Source organism: Strix aluco, chromosome 2, assembly GCF_031877795.1.
Source record: "Strix aluco isolate bStrAlu1 chromosome 2, bStrAlu1.hap1, whole genome shotgun sequence".
Taxonomy (NCBI): Eukaryota; Metazoa; Chordata; class Aves; order Strigiformes; family Strigidae; genus Strix; species Strix aluco.
In genome coordinates this window covers 38808197-38823939 of record NC_133932.1, presented here as the reverse complement: position 1 = coordinate 38823939, position 15743 = coordinate 38808197, and the positions used below count along the sequence as shown (strand labels likewise).

At 42.8% G+C, this 15743-nt stretch overlaps 1 protein-coding gene across 1 annotated transcript in view; it reads right to left on the bottom strand.

Moving 5' to 3' along the window:
- The window catches only part of UMODL1 (uromodulin like 1), a 53835-nt gene extending 38337 nt beyond the window's left edge, over positions 1–15498 (bottom strand). Inside the window, exons 1-5 of the mRNA XM_074816871.1 lie at positions 15423–15498; positions 10369–10611; positions 3100–3261; positions 2582–2688; positions 464–656 (exon numbers count right to left, since the gene is read on the bottom strand). Of these exons, the coding sequence (XP_074672972.1) occupies positions 464–656; positions 2582–2688; positions 3100–3261; positions 10369–10611; positions 15423–15498 (781 nt within the window). The remainder of the gene's footprint in view (positions 1–463; positions 657–2581; positions 2689–3099; positions 3262–10368; positions 10612–15422) is intronic.
- Positions 15499–15743: the final 245 nt, after the last annotated feature.

The window sequence follows — 15743 nt, the reverse complement described above, 5'->3', positions numbered from 1 at the left end:
ATTTACCTAACATTTAAAAAGTAGGTAGTAATACGCTATAGTAATTAACAGACTATAAATATGAGTTATTTCTTGCAAGCTACTGAAAGTAACACATATCTAAAAAACCAAAGTATCTCTGCTTCCCAAGAAAACACTTTTTTTAACAGCCTGTTTAATACAACTAATGATTGTGCTACAAATATGGTCACCTTTGCTTTTTCATCTGAAGATGGGCTATGTTACTAGGAGAAAATAAATTTAATTGAGGAATCAGGAGTATTCCCCTCCAAACTATTCACTCCAAAATATCAACTGCGACCCTCTCCATCCTATAATGGAAAGGTTAGGACCATATTTGCAAAGTTTACAAGAACCACTATGCTATTTCTGAAAGCAAACTGGTAGGCGTATAGATGAAATCCCAAGTGAAGAGGGATGAATCCCCCTAAAAAAGGTTCCCCCGTGACAGGATTATAATAACCTTGCACTTCTGTGTCAATCACTTCATACACACGCTTCACAATGTCCTTCAGGGATGAAGAAACCTCCGCTAGTGGAGCTGGCTGATGCAGTCCAACAAGAACCTGAGAGGCCACTGTCCCAGAATATACTTCTGCACCATTACTCTGGATATGGTGCACAGAGGCATTCAAGGGCTGTAATGCACCAGTAATCTGGAAAATAGGAGGACAAACACTTCAGTATCTCATTCCTTTCTCAGCACAGCTGTATGCCAAGGAGGCATAACTTATGCAATGACTATCATCATAATCTGAGTGTAGAAAGCACCAGTTCAGAAACCATGGCAAAGTGGCAACATTCAGGTCTGTATTTATGCAAGGTGAGTTCTTATTTTTACATTTCACAACAGAGTTACGGTATAGTAATGCCAAGCTAAGGGGGATGTGGCGCTGCACATCAGATCTCAAATGCTTAGGCAGGAGGATGCAAACCAGGAAGATATGGGAAAAGTCTCTTTGACTTGTAATGCTTAAACACCAAAATCTCAATAGACAGAATAATCATTAGAGATGCTATTATAGTTCATCAGTGGTCCAACACTTTTTACTTTAAGCAACTAAAGAGACTGCTAGCAAAGAGAATAGAAAGAAGAAGAAGAAAAACAAAAAAAGCAATAGACTGAGGAAGAAGGCTGGGACTAAAAGTCACAGAGTGACCCTAGGACTGACCAAGTCATTGCAACTGTGAGTCAGAAATGAAAGGAGGGACATGGTGGTGGGCTGAGCATTACGAGTCAGTAGAGCAGACAGGGCCTGGAAGACATGCCTCTGAGTAGCAGCTTATCGCAAAGCTTCATTTTATATTTCCTAATTCTTGAGTGTTTGACTTTGCTATAGCTTGCTTTAGACCAAGATATAAAAGTCTTGGCAGATCCTTGGCCTCTACTCCTTACTACACAGTAACAGGACCGGGGTTTCTTGCTTTTTTAGGATATGAGTAGGGGGAATTCAGGTAGCAGGAAGAACTACACTCATGCAACATCCCCATGCTACAGCTACCATTTCTGTTCTCCTGCCCATCAGCGCTAGCTGATGATGAGAGAAGGGTTTCCTTTGTTACTTGCCCACTCCCAGATGGAAACTGGGGAGGAGTAGAAATAAAAATGGAGGGAAATAGGGACCTGCCCCCTTGGGTACCTTTTAAAGGCCACATGCAAGGCTGGTTTTCTCCATGGCATGGTATATGTACTAGGGAAATGCTTTGGGTTTATGGCCTGGAGGGTCTTTGTCCTAGTTCATCACTCCATTTCCTAAATACCACTGAGAGGACAGAGAGAGCACGGTTTTAGTTTGTAGCCCGGTTCTTCCTGCAGACCATCCTTTTGGGAAGTGTGCCTCACGCCTCTGCTAGGGCTGTGTTTTTCTTGGTTGCCTCATATTATTCCTACCTGCTGTGTTGGGGATGGGGAGAGGCACACCGTGCTGCTGTCGTGTGGCCGTTCATGCAGTGTTGCCGTGGCTGCTGCTAAACCATGCACAAGGCTGAGCCTTGGTCCTACAGCAAAAGCAACACCCTGCTATCCCCCAGCCCCGCTTCAGCATCAAGAATGACAATGAAACGCCCTTGACCCAGACACAGTCCCCTGCTGTAATCCTGGGTTTTTGCAGCAAAACTTCTGGTGCCTCTCGAGTCCATCTGCTGTGTAGGTCCCAGTGCCATAGATCAGGTTTGTCTCTTGAAAGGTTTAATTCAAAACTCCTTATCAGAAAACATCATACCTTGCAGCTCTTGAAATCTGGACCCAAAACTGAACTAAGGCAGAGCTGGAGCAAGCATCGCTTAAGCAGGAAAAACCCTATATTTCATTATGTATTTAAATTGCTCTTGGAAGAGACCCGAAAAATTTACTAAAGAAGCTGATAAATCAATGTTACTTCAGCTACTTGAGGATGCAGCTGACATTCAGTAATTAGGAATAAATTAGGGCCAGAAAAAATGGTCTGGCAGAACGAAGGGGGAGAAACTGGCTGGCAAGGTTATGCCCAGCAAAGGGGACTATGAACCAAGCAGTGGTTACTGAGTAACAGAAATGTGGGCGCAACGAGCAACACACAGGAGCATTCGTGTTTGTACATACCATGGAGTGCAAAAGGCGTGAATGATTCAGAAAGTGGGAATCCACTCTGATTAATTCATTAAAATCCATTTTCACAAGCACTGTCACGTTGTACCAGAATGTTCTTCCTGAAGCATACAAAATAAAACAGCCAAGTCATCTGAGGTCTGATGTTATAGAAAGCAACAGTTACAGAAAGGCTCTGAGAAACCAAAGCAAGCTTTAACTTGGCAAATATGAAGGGCCCACGTTACAGCCATCAGCTATTTTGTTCACTACATGCCACAGGGCCACAGGCAGCGGCACCAGCGAAGGAGAGGAAGCCAAGGAAGGTCCGCTGGACCAGCAGCACCCACACACTCTTCAGTGCTCACGGGTGCAAGTACTGAAGCTGAATATCCTGGAATTGATCCAAAGCAGATTCCCGTATTTGTTTTATGAAGAGCTATGGTAACAGTTTTCCTGCCCAGTTCTACCCTCAGAAGGAAAAATTAAGTATATTTCTATTAGAAGCAGTCGTGAATTTATCAGTAACATACCCTCTGGCATTGGATCCACACAGCCTGCTCCTTTGGATGAGTTGCAGCATTTTTTAAGCTCTGGACATTCAGTATCGAACGTGCAAGGATAATCAGATGTTTCCATATTCTCCACTGGACAAATACCAGGTCTTGAGGCAAATATACTCGATCTATTGAGTGCTAAGTAACAAAAACATTTCTGAGAACAAAAATATAGAAAACTGTTTCCATAAAATTGTGCTATTTAATTTATAGCAAACACCTCCTCCTCATTTTAGAAGTGCGTCTGTTCAGAGGTTTTCATGGGGAGAAAATAGCAGCCTAAAATAACATTATTTCAAGAGTGTAAATGTTCTCAGATTTTTCTCTTGTTCATGACATTTCTGTTACAGAAGTTTTGAATTGATAATTTTCTATTAATAATTATGGATGGATGGATGGATGGATGGATAGATAGATAGATAGATAGTTTCTAAACGTGGAGACACCGAAGCACTGCAAAACAGAAAATCTGCCTGATGTCAGCTATGACTAATCCAAACAATATATAATGATTAAAGGAAATAGGTAATGTCTAAGCTAGAAATCAGCAATTTTCATTTAACCTTTTGTTGAGACAAAGTTAACCTTTAGTTATGGTAATTAGAGATATTACATGAGAGCAGAGACACAATGTTGTTCTCAGGTACAGGTTACACAGAGGGACAGGAGAGCAGAACTGAGCCCATGGTCTGCAGCCTGGCAACTCCCACTCCATATCAGCCAGCCAGCCACTCCAGGAGGTTGGCAGCCCTCGCTGGACAGCCCTGCAGAGAGGGCAGCTGAAGCAGAAGGTTACCACTCCCCAGGCCAAGGGCAGACAGTGGTCCTGGCTCAATGCCAGCACATACTCTTCTCCGGATGAAAAGAGAAAATATTTCTAAGGTTTACAAACATTACTTTCACCCATGCTCTCAAACATACCTCCAAGTAGTGCTCAGCTCTGGTCTTTCTAATCAACTGAAAAGATTTCTCTTTTCCATTTGTTTCATGCCTACAGGTTTTTGATCCTACAAACTCCTGATCCATTACTGGGCAATTAAAGTCATCCGCTGGACATGCAGTCATATTTGCACAAAGAAATAGCCTATTAAGAACAGTGGTTTTAAGACTATGGTCTGTGACTTCTGGGGGGCCCAAAGTATGCTTGTCAAGGGTATCTGAAAGGTAATTAAGAATAGTCAGCATATCTTAATGGTGGGGTCCAGACTCCTGCTGAAATTCCTGTCAAAACCCACAAGCCGGAGAACAGGGGAGGCACTGAGTTGAAATCTCTCAGCAGCATATAGGTTACTTGCCAGTGTAATTTCAAAGATTTGCATGCAGAATACACAGGACAGCCCTTTCCCACACTCTTTTACATTGTATTTGATACACTGTGTGAATATTTTGTGTGCTCACAGTCAATGAGCTCATGCTTTAACAGGGCTGTGAGTATCTTTCAAGTAGAGTTGATGTTAGACCCACAAGAGCTCTGGGCAGCAAATTAAGAAACTCTACCCCTGACTGGGAAAGGGTGAGAAAGAAACCCTCTGCCTGCTCCTTCTGGGAGGTTCTCCCATCCTGCCAGCCTCTCTCACCAGGAGCTTGCATAGACACAAGCACCAAGAGATTTCCCCATGTTAGTACATCACCAGTGCTCCTTGCTACTCCAACCAGGTGGATCTTGGTAAGCTTCACACAAACATCTACATCACTCCAGCTCTGTGATTCAGGTGCAGTTCAGCAGGTTTGAGGCTCAAAGCAGCTTTTTCCACTGGGATCTTTTTTTGGTATGTTTAACTGTGGTGTAAAAGATTTAATGAGTCACATGGAATCTCAGTAAAACACTATTGAATCCTGGCCAAGTGCCACACTAGCCATTTATCTAAAATCAAAAGGTCATCATTTTCGGATCAGCGGAAACAGAGATGGATTCACATCACATTTCTGTCTAATTGTACCAGATGCACTTTGAAAATTTGATTTATGCTCTCCACTTCAATCACCTTGGGGACAGTCACCTACCAAGCAACACTGCCAGCACTGGGGCGCAAGTCAGCCAACTCCTCTGTCAGTTGGATAAAGTGTAGGCTTTTCTCCTCTGTTATTTGCATAAACATACAGAAGCAGAAATGCAGCACCCAGTGCTTAGCAACGAAAGCTCAGTTACCAACCTGCCCTCGTGAGAGGTGCCAGGTCTGCTGTGACCACAGGATGGGGGGATCTCCCAGAAGATAGATGCTGAGAGACACCAGTAGCTCAGCTGTAAGCCCCTTCCTCTCCATCCTTCCACCTGGAGGGGATGGGTTTCATCCAGAGGGTACAGCAGAGCTAGGGACCAAAGCCCTGCATTTGTCTCAGGTGGAGATAAATCTATGAAATTACAGAAGGAGCTCCTGGCAAAGCCTGTTATAAAGGCGGTTTGGCAGTTTTCATCATATGACACTGTTTATGGGGTCCTTGAGCACTGCTAAACTTTACCTGCTCAGATGGGTGTTTTCCACCCTGACTGCCTTGTCTAAGGGTTAATTGGGATGGAGGACAGCATCAGGATGTGCTGGTTCAGCATCTGACAAATATTTAACTCCCTTCCCTATGAAAAGCTATATCATTCACTAGAACATAGTCAGGAGCCATGGGCTGAAATTCATCAAGGACACAGCTGTTGGACAATGGGAGAATATGGACATCAAAGCACAAAACTAATTTGTGGATGCTCAGAAGAAACTTAATGAAATATAACCATTGCCACCTCCAATGGGTTCATCCCACCAGCAGGCCATGCTGTGTCCCATCAGCGCTTGCACCAGCCATCAGTGGAGAGCTGGTAGAGACCCGTGGTGAGCCCACAGCTCAGATGCAACACCAGGTATGACAGCTCCTCCCAGGGCTAATGCAGTTGGGAAACGCACGAGGTGAATAACTGAAGGGAGGAGGTAACTTGCAAGGAAAAAATACTAAAAAGGCTGTGACTTTTTGCTGTGGAGAGAATAAGGCTGAAGGGGGTGTGATAGAGGTTTTCAAAACCCCAAAGGCAGGGGCTAAGGTGAAAGCAGAGCTGGTATTCATCAGAGCCCACAACAATAAAATGGGTAAAAGCACACTTCTTCAACCAAATGGAAGTGAACTTCTGCAATTTGTCAGCACAGGAGGGCGTGGAAGCTGGGAGCTTTGGTGGGCTCAAAAAAGGATAAGACAATTCCTGAACAGAAGTCCCATAAGCAGACACCATGGGGAATAGGCAGGGATGTACCCTCAGATGCCTATAATCCCATTTCTGTGGATGCTGAGGACACACAAGGGACCCAAACTGCAGGGCAGCCAGAGGTACCTGCTTCTGGATGAGGTCCTGTAGGGTATTTTGGCACTTTTCCACCCCAGGTTGATGCTGCAATGTTGCCCACATGCCCCTGGTGACACCGCTGTCCCATGGATTTCTGGTAACAGCCCATGCAGAGGGGACAGCAGTGCCACAGCTCCCCACTGCTCTGGTTAGACTCAGCATGCGAACATCTGCACGCAGGCTCTGAAAGGTCCCAGCCCTGCTGAGGAGCTACCTGGATGCCTAAAATAAACTTTTTTCCACTTTACAGTTGTTTTCTGAAAACTTTGGAGAGTTACACACGCGGAGCATACTCTGATTAACGCATGGACTTAACATTGCAAATCAAATGCTCTCAAGTTAAGAAACTCCAGGGTTAAAGTTGTCTGGGCCTTCTTATTTCAAGGTATTTTGTACATTTGTGCTTAAAAACCAGCCTTCATCTCATGCTGATGCATTCTTTCGCTCCCTAGCTGGGGATCAAGCAGGGTTAGGTGGTAGACAAGGAAGGTCTCTGGTTTCATCTCATGCGGTAAGGTGGAAGGTGGGAAGAAAAGCAAGTCACCAGGAGAAGTAACCGTACCATTGATTCAAGCAGCTGGAAACTAACCTGGAGAATTGGACCCTGTCTCTACCTAACAAAAAAATCCTGCAAGATGCTAGGAAACTTTCATACAACAAACTCATAACAACCTTTCAGAGCCATGGGTTTTGCAGGTCTGGGAATCTGACCTGCAGACCTAGAACCTGCTTAGCAATTGGGGGACTGCTCACAGTTATCATCAAGGATGTGAGGCTCTGCACTCCAACCACACAAGCTGTTAAAAGCAGTGCTAAGCACTCTGAAAATCAAGATCAAAATAAATTTAAGAAAAAATTAAAACTGCACCCTAGGTGTCTGGGAATGGGCACGCAGAATGGTTTGATCTCAGTTTCTCTGCAGCTCAGTTGCCCATCTATGAAAGACAGGGAACCTCCCTCCCTTTCTGCAGGCTTTGTGAAGACAAATTGCTGTCTGTGAATCGCCACAGGATACACCTTAAAAGGTGATAAATAATTCTCTATGCAGAGAGAGGCTCAGCAGAGCGCTGCACCACCACCAAATGCAGAGGCCAGGATGACGTGCTGCTGGGGAGCTCCCTAGAGGGGCTCCATCATCCCTGAGTACCACAGGGAAACATGGTCCTCAGGGCAAGGCAGCACCAGATCAGGTAATTAAGGTACTAATCTGCATGCATATGCACAAAGAGAGGAAGGAAAGGTTGTGTTATTTAATTCTACCTTTAGAATTAATTCTAGCACTTCCTAACTTTTAGATACTTAACTTTTTGATTTTTATTTTTAAAAAGTTCAAGTAGCTTGTGTGTGCATGTGTAAGGCTATCCTAATGAATTGACGGGCAACTAGTGAGAACTGCCAGAGTAACTTGACTAATGATCTAGACATTTGTTCCCAACAGTAAAGAAATAAGAAAAGCAGGCCCTGCCATATCCCAGGCACGAATAAATGTTTCCTTCTAGGAAGAAAATCTGGGGAGTGGCCAGGAGCAGGTTGCTGTGAAAGGTCATGGAGACCTTTCCGCTCCTAGCAGGATGGAGAGCGTGCCAGCGTGGATAACGTCAAGAAGAAAATAACAGTAGTTCAACTGCATGCTGTGCGGTAATTTCAACAGTTCCAGTTTCTCTCCTCATCATTTATTTAAGACTGTGTCTAGACAATGCATTACCATTCACAGAATTTATGACTAATGTCCTGAAAATCAAAGATACCAGAATAATGCAAACACAGAAATCACCTAGAAGCCATACAAATCCTTTTATGGTTTAAAATATTCCAAAATTAACTTTGACAGGAAAAAGAGTCAAGGTGACCACAGTATTTCATGGATAAACCTGCCCAGCATGCCCATCAACAATGTGGCAAGGGCAGAGTGGAAATTCTGCAGCTAACCTTTACAAGAGATTTGCAGATTTGTTAATGTTAGATGAAATAAGCTCATCAACAGCTCTCAAGCCTAAATTATCCCTAGAGATGCTTTAAAAGGCATAGAATTATACTGGGAAAAAACGTTTAAAGTGTCACCAGGATGCCTTCTTTTTCCACCCAAGAAGATGGTCTTGATTTTCAGAGGTTCTGAAACACCTTGAAAATCATGATCACCCACATATTTCTTGTGCAAATAGAGACAACCATAACTAGCTAGTGACTCTTCAACATTTAGCTGACACAGTTATTTCCTTGCACTACAGAATTAAAAAGGAGTTTTCTCTGATTGCTTCTTAGTCTTACCTTTCAATACAAATGTGCACACATGTATGCACATGCATGTATATCAAAAAGACCTTACTGAAGTAACTTTTCAACAATAATTATATTTACTGGAGATTTTCCCCAGAGTGGAACTGATACTTGGAAAATACAGATGATCAACAGTGGGTCCTTCACCCACCCAGACAAGACTGCCTGGACATACCATAACCTGCAGGTCAAATTTTGCCTGGCTGACAATCCACAACAGCCACAGAGTCAAACAATGGCAGGATACAATAAATTAAGAATGATGTGTATCTAATTATGCTTTTGTTTCTCTTCTCTAGCAAATCGTTTTAAGAACACATAAAACACAATGACCACTTCTGTGTTCCCACCTTTCTCTTAAAAGCGTTTTCCTGATAGATACAATATTATACTAGTAACTGTTGAGAAAACATCTGGCAAAAATTGTTTGGAGGTTCATTTTCCAATGCTCTGAAGCAGTTTAAAAGTAGGATGAACACATTGTTCTTGACAGATCCCATGAGAAGATATATGGCTCATACCCTCTCATGTCACGTTATATGATCCGATGCAAGAGCAGGTTCGGGGACATTCCCATAGATCTGAGTCACACAAGTCTTATGACCCAAAGCGAGGGCCAGGGCTGCAATAGGACCTTTCCTTTTCAATCTTCAGTTACAGTGTTGTGACTGTGTAAATTCCCAGGACCGTAACTTGAAAAGGGGAAATGGAGAAAATGCAACGTTATACTAAAAATAGGAGACAAAATTATGTCCTGCAGAACTTTTCTGAATGCTGGAACAGTCCAGTGCTGGCCTAGCTAATCCAAGACGCCTGTTTATCTTAAAAGCATGTGGCTTTATCCATTAAAAAAAAAAAAAAAGTTATTTTTCCCCAGGGAATACCTTCCATCTACGTCTCAAGTTCTGCTAAAATTGGGAATTTCTTGTTGACAACTGGTAGTCCTGATGTAGGAAGGGGAAAAGCTTCCATCTTGAGTCAAAGATGATTAAGTCATGTTGAGTAAAGTCTTGTTAGAACACAGAAGTCAGATCAGATCCACCAAAAGGTTCACCAGTTTCCAGACCTCCAACATAGCTCTAGGTAACAAAGGAAGCCCTGAAAAAATGTGCCTTAATGTAGTTTTGATTGGAAAGCAGTTGCTACCAATTTGTCCTGAGGCCACACCTTGTTTTAAAGTAACACCAAAATTGGGTTTGCATCCTGGGAACTGACCCTGCTCCAAATCAAAGGAGATGTTACCCTAACTGCATCCTGAATTACTTTTGAGAAGAAAGCTCCTACTGTAAATGCAAGCATGCTCAGAGCAGAGACAGCACCAGGCAAGGCTATGTGGGTTATTGCACTTGGGCAGGGATATTGGCCTGAATGAGTAATGAGCCCTTGTAGGAATAGCAAGCAGGTGCCTTCTTCATGCTCACCTGGAACTTTAGTGTTTTTGTGACTAGGGGTGGCAAAGAGCAAGAATCAGGAGCATTAGTCTTTCACATCTACTCCTTACCGTGTTGGGCCAAGTTTACTGGCGATTTTTGCAGAATCCCTGATTTCAGTGAACAGGAACTTATTGCCCAGAACTGAACTAAGTCTTTACATATCTCAGTTTAAGTGTAGCATTTATTTCAACTATTAATCTGACTAAAACTTACCTAAAGAGCAGTAGAGTCCAACTTGTTCATATCCTTCACAGCAATCTGTGAGAGTGATGGTTTCAGGGACTTCAACAGTATGATACTGTGTTTTATAGTACGTCCGGGGACACACCATCCATGGAATCCACCCTCCACAGGAAGTGCTTTTCTCATAGGACTTCTGGTAGGCAACCATTTTAAACACATTTTTGGTCAGGCTATAGTTGCACAGATGGTACCCTAGCAAAGAGAGGCCTTTTTCTAGGGAGGAGAAAAAAAAAGGAAAGTAAGGAATCAGCACTAACTTGTAACCCCAGAGGATAAGTTCCCTGCAGTATCTAGTTAAAAATATTGTTATGAGAAAGCAGTGACAGAACCAACACAGGTGAATGATTTCCAAGAAGGCTGATGTTAGGAAGAATGTCACTTCAGAAAATGGACAGAAGAAAGAATTAGTAGTGACTGTTTGTCACTCCAGTGATAAAACAATGCAGACTGGCAGAAAATTCAAAGAGCTCTCGGTGCCTTCATGTGCTAAGCAGGAAAACAGCAATTTAACTCAAGTAAGTATAAAGGAAATTAATACATGTTAATAGAAAATAACAGTAGAGCAGAATAGGCACTCCCAGGGCAGAGTCATCCAAGTACTTTAGATGTCCACTCCAGGCTCATGCTGCCAAAGTGTTCATCTTTCTCCACTAACTATAAAGGGAACAAAGGGAAAGGAACTCATGGGTAGATGAGTCACAGTAGATGTCTGGAATAAGACATCCTTCAGACATCACCCTAGGCTAAAACTGGGTACTCCTACATCACTGGGAAGGACTTTCAGGTACCTGACACAAAAGGTATTTCTGGAGCTCCTGTGTTGCTTATCTGCATTTGTAGCAAATCATATTAGACCAGACCCTTTGAGAGCTGCAGTGGTTCACCGACTTCACTATAAACGAAGTCAGTGGTAAGTTCATTGACTACATAATTTCACACAGGTCTGGGAATGGGACTTAGTTTCTGGAGTTCTGAAATCAGTCATGATGAGGAGCAAACTTGTTACATGCTTTACTTAAAACTGAAATACTTGAGCAGGAACAGGAGAAAAAAAACCCCAAATAACACAAAGAAACCTAAAGAACAGCAACAACAAAAACAGATGGAATTTAAGAATTAGCAGTAAGCAACTTACAATTATGTCACAGATATCAGGCTGTCTCCTAGTGAGATGTTACAGAAGCCAGAGGGGCTGAGTCACCCTGTGCCCCATTTGGGAAATAGATGGGATAGAATTAAAATGCCTATATCATCCTTTAGGCAAAGCAAAAGAAACTTTAATAAGTATAAATATGAATTAGCTTCAGAGATTCAAGTATGGCAGGATTGTTATTTCTGAGAGCTCTGAGGGGACCAAAGCCAGCCAACAGACAGACTAAAGCTAACATAGTATACACAACAATTAAAATATTTACAGCTTATCTTATTTGTACAACTTATCTCCTGGCTGAAAAGATGAAACATGTAAAAACAATTCAAGAAAAAAAGAATTGTCAGGTTCTTAGGAATCATGTGCTTTTATCATGTTTAGCTTTCCAGCTAAACAAAAGATATATGTGCAACTTGAACAGGATCGGTAAAAGAGCTTTGAACAGAACAATCCATTTGTAGTGCAAGGACAGTCCAGAAGAAAGCATGGGATAGATACCATAGGCCACAATACACCAAAATGCTTCAAGCTGGCTCAACCAAGTCATCCAGACAGTCTTCTTCCAGCCTTAATCCAAGCAGTGGCTCAAATAAGAACAGCCTGAAAGACATCCCCTGCTTTAGATGTTCAAAAGGCCATGAAGAAAAATTGATTTGCTTGGTGCAATTCCCAGAGGCACAGACACCTCCCTGCAGACAAGGGCACTTTGGAAGAGCAGAAGGAAGGAGAGGGGGCTGGGACTGATCACAAACCACCCCCAAAATAAATAACTTGCATCTGACCAGACCCAGGGAGAACATCAGGCCCCTGGGAGTCCAGTCCTGCTCTGCCTAACCCATCTGTGCCTTCTTCCTGCAACAAAAGGCAGAGTCTGATGCCAGGGCATGCTACAGAGAGCACATGTGAGAGCAAGAGACCTCCCAGGAGGCTGCAGGGACCCTCGTTCTGCTGCTTAGAGTATGTCAGCAGAAAAATATTGAGAATAACGGCATGTCTGGAAATCCCTGTTTCTTCCTTCTTCCCAGGCTCAAGCAGGGCATCTCTGTGTAGGGTCCCTGAAGCTAGCTCCAGAGACAGCAGCTGAAAGGTCTTCATGTCTCTGAAAAGCACCAGGGCTGTTCTTTGTCCTTAAGAAGAGAGTGAAGGAAGATGGTTATGAGGGGCAGGAAGACTCTCAAGCTGAGGGCCTGAATCCCACACCCTGCCTGACCCAGGAGAGAATCCCAAAAGCCAGCATGGAGGTTTGACCAGGACCATGAAAGCCCATACCCAGCTGTGGCACGTAGTGGCTGTGCAGGACGGAACTGAAGGTGAAGTGGGCTGGAAAAAGTAAGGTGCCCTCCCTCCCCTGGTTAACTTTAGGACATCCCTCTGGGAGAGGGGAAAAGAGAACAAATGTGGGTTCTGGAGCAGAAATCAGAGGCCAAGGACTGCTTGTTATCCAACGCATTTGATCGATTACCACTTCACATCAGACACAAGTGCCTTACAAGAAACAGGTATCTGTCATTGCATTCTGTAAACTGTTCCCTTGCCACGTGATAAGAGTGCTCCAAGAATACCTGCCCCAGCAAATGCTTCTAGGCATGTAGGCATGGGAAAAAAAAGAAAATAACTTGTTTCAGCTTTTTTTTCATTAGTTTGGGACCTGAATGGCTGAATACCCAAAGTGGAATGGAAAGAATACCCAAACCATTTTGGAACTAGCCTTTACCTGGAGAAAGTACACAAACATCTGTTGGTGATCAGGTAAGGTGGGAGGAGCTGGACAAATTTTTTCTATGAAAATGAGAAAAATAAACTATTGTATTAAGGAATCATATCGTTATAGTATAAAATTATGTTAGAGGAGGGTAGGGCAGGTAAGGAAGAAGAGTTCAGCATGGTTCCTCATCACTATGATCCTTCCATTTCTCCAGAGCTCACGTATTAGCATGGCTAGAGCAAAGCAAGGCCTGGAAGAGAACAACTGAGTAAGGAGAGCACTGAAGATTCATGTTGTCCGTGCAGAACTGAGGTGGCAGCGAGGACATAGCACTGGAAAGCTAAGAATTCCAGAGTCAGCTGAACTGGCTTAGGCTCTACAGCAATGTGCAACATAAATACAGGTATGAAACTGAGAATAAAACCATGTAGAATTAGACACAGTTTATAATTAGAAGCTACAGCTGTCAGAGAAGATATGAAATCATATTTCATACTTAAACATTGATACTAGGTATAGAATGAGTCTGCCAAAGCCAAAAGAGGAGGTTTGAGATATGGCCATGGTGGTACAAACAGATACCCTTGCTGGAAGAGGTTAGTCAGAAGGTGACAGGGGAGGGTGCAGGACCACCAACCTCACCATCATCCATCACTTCCATGCGATTTAAAACAAGCTTTGACACTCATAGAGTTCTATTATTTGCTGACAGCAGTTTCCTGCTGAGCAATGTGGCTTAGATCAATTTGGGCTCTTTAGTAAATTGGCTTTCTGTTCTTATAACCCCCATCTATGGGATTATGGCACTATTAAATGGAATTAAAATGCACTGGATATTGTTTCCAGCAACACACAGCTGAAGCCAGTCGCAAAGCAGAAGGCGGCAATCACCTGACATTAGTAGGGCTATGTTACACCTATCATCTCTGGACTTTAAGTTTTTGTTTTAGCAACCACCAGCTTTCAGCACTGTCAGGGAAAGTATAAATTTTATTATGTTAAACAAGAGCAGAAACAATGAAAGCAAATACTTTATTAATAGAAACAAATACTGAGAGGAAAGGCTGAAAGGAAAGTCTGCGTAGGAGCAGGCTCCCTATAACTCAAGGTCAAACCCAGATCAGAACTGAGAGCGTGATCAAAAAATCAGCAATAAAAAAACACTTGATAGCATTTATGCCACAGACTTAGATGCAGTTCTGGAAGCTTCACTGTTCAAGTGCCAGAAAATCCACTGTGAGCTAGGATCTGCAAAATATTTTCTCACTGGAGAAAGCAAGAGCCAAAGACAAGCCCCTTCCTTGTCTGGACGTAACCCTGAAAGTAATCTGTTGGAACAGGTTCATGGAGGGCAGATTCAAATTCAGTTTTAAAAAACAAAGGCTCTGAAACATGAAGAAAAGTGGATTAAGGCCTCGATTTTTCTGCGTACTCCGAATTCTTTTTAAAGTCAACACCATTGATTTTAAATGGCACTAGAATGGGGGTTTTGCTGACCCCTAATCTGTAGAAACCTCTTTTTCAGCTGTGACTAACAAAATAACAAAAGTCTGCAAGGTTTTAAGAAATATGGTTTGTATTTTAACTGAGACTTGCAAAACCACCTAAGTAAAAAAATGCAACAAAAAGCAGCCAAAAATCCCAATCTTCTCTCGTCTAAATAAATCAAACCAGAAATTAAGAGCAAATTAGGATTTAATTTAGAGTTACAACCTAGCAATTGGGTTAGGTTTTTCCAAATTACAGCCCATACCACAGATGAAAGTTAAACATGTCTCCTACAGTTTCATTTTATACATCTCTAGGTATTTGTCAGGTATACTACTACATAATTTCCTCCAAAAGTTTATTTTAAAGACAATTTTCATCAAAATTTGCACATTACTAAAGACAAAGCAGCAATCCTATTTATTCATTTCTGGCACAAAGGAAATGAGAAGGCTTTTGCCTGGGGATGAAGAGTTGGGGACAAAGGTGGTATTTTGGCTTGGTTAGATTTTCTTTGTTTAATTACTAACAGAGGATTTCAAAATGGTCACTGAGACATTGCCAGTTCTCCAGAGAGTGACCACCTTGGCTGGTTTATTGCAAATAAAGAGATATCCCACATCCAAACTAAGATGTCCTACATAACAGCTGTGGTCCTCTGATCAGGTTTGCATCACTCACCTGTAATTTCATTTCCCCTTCCCTGCTGCGTGGCTGCCCAGAGGATGAGAACAGAAATAAGAGTGATCCTGGCCATTGTATCACTCCTGGATAAGCCCTTCTTATCACTTCGTTTCCAAGGTGGTAGAGCTTGATCGTCCTTACATGTAGCCTTTTGAATTAGGGGAAAAGGTGCTCTGTTTTTTTACTTTTTGCAGGTGGATGATAATTACTGGCAACAGAAACAAAGAGACTCCAGTGGGAATTTTGCTGGTTCTCTCTCCTTCGCGCTCTCCCTGGGGAACCTGCATCTTCTGCCTGCTCAGCCTGGCTTCCCTCCTG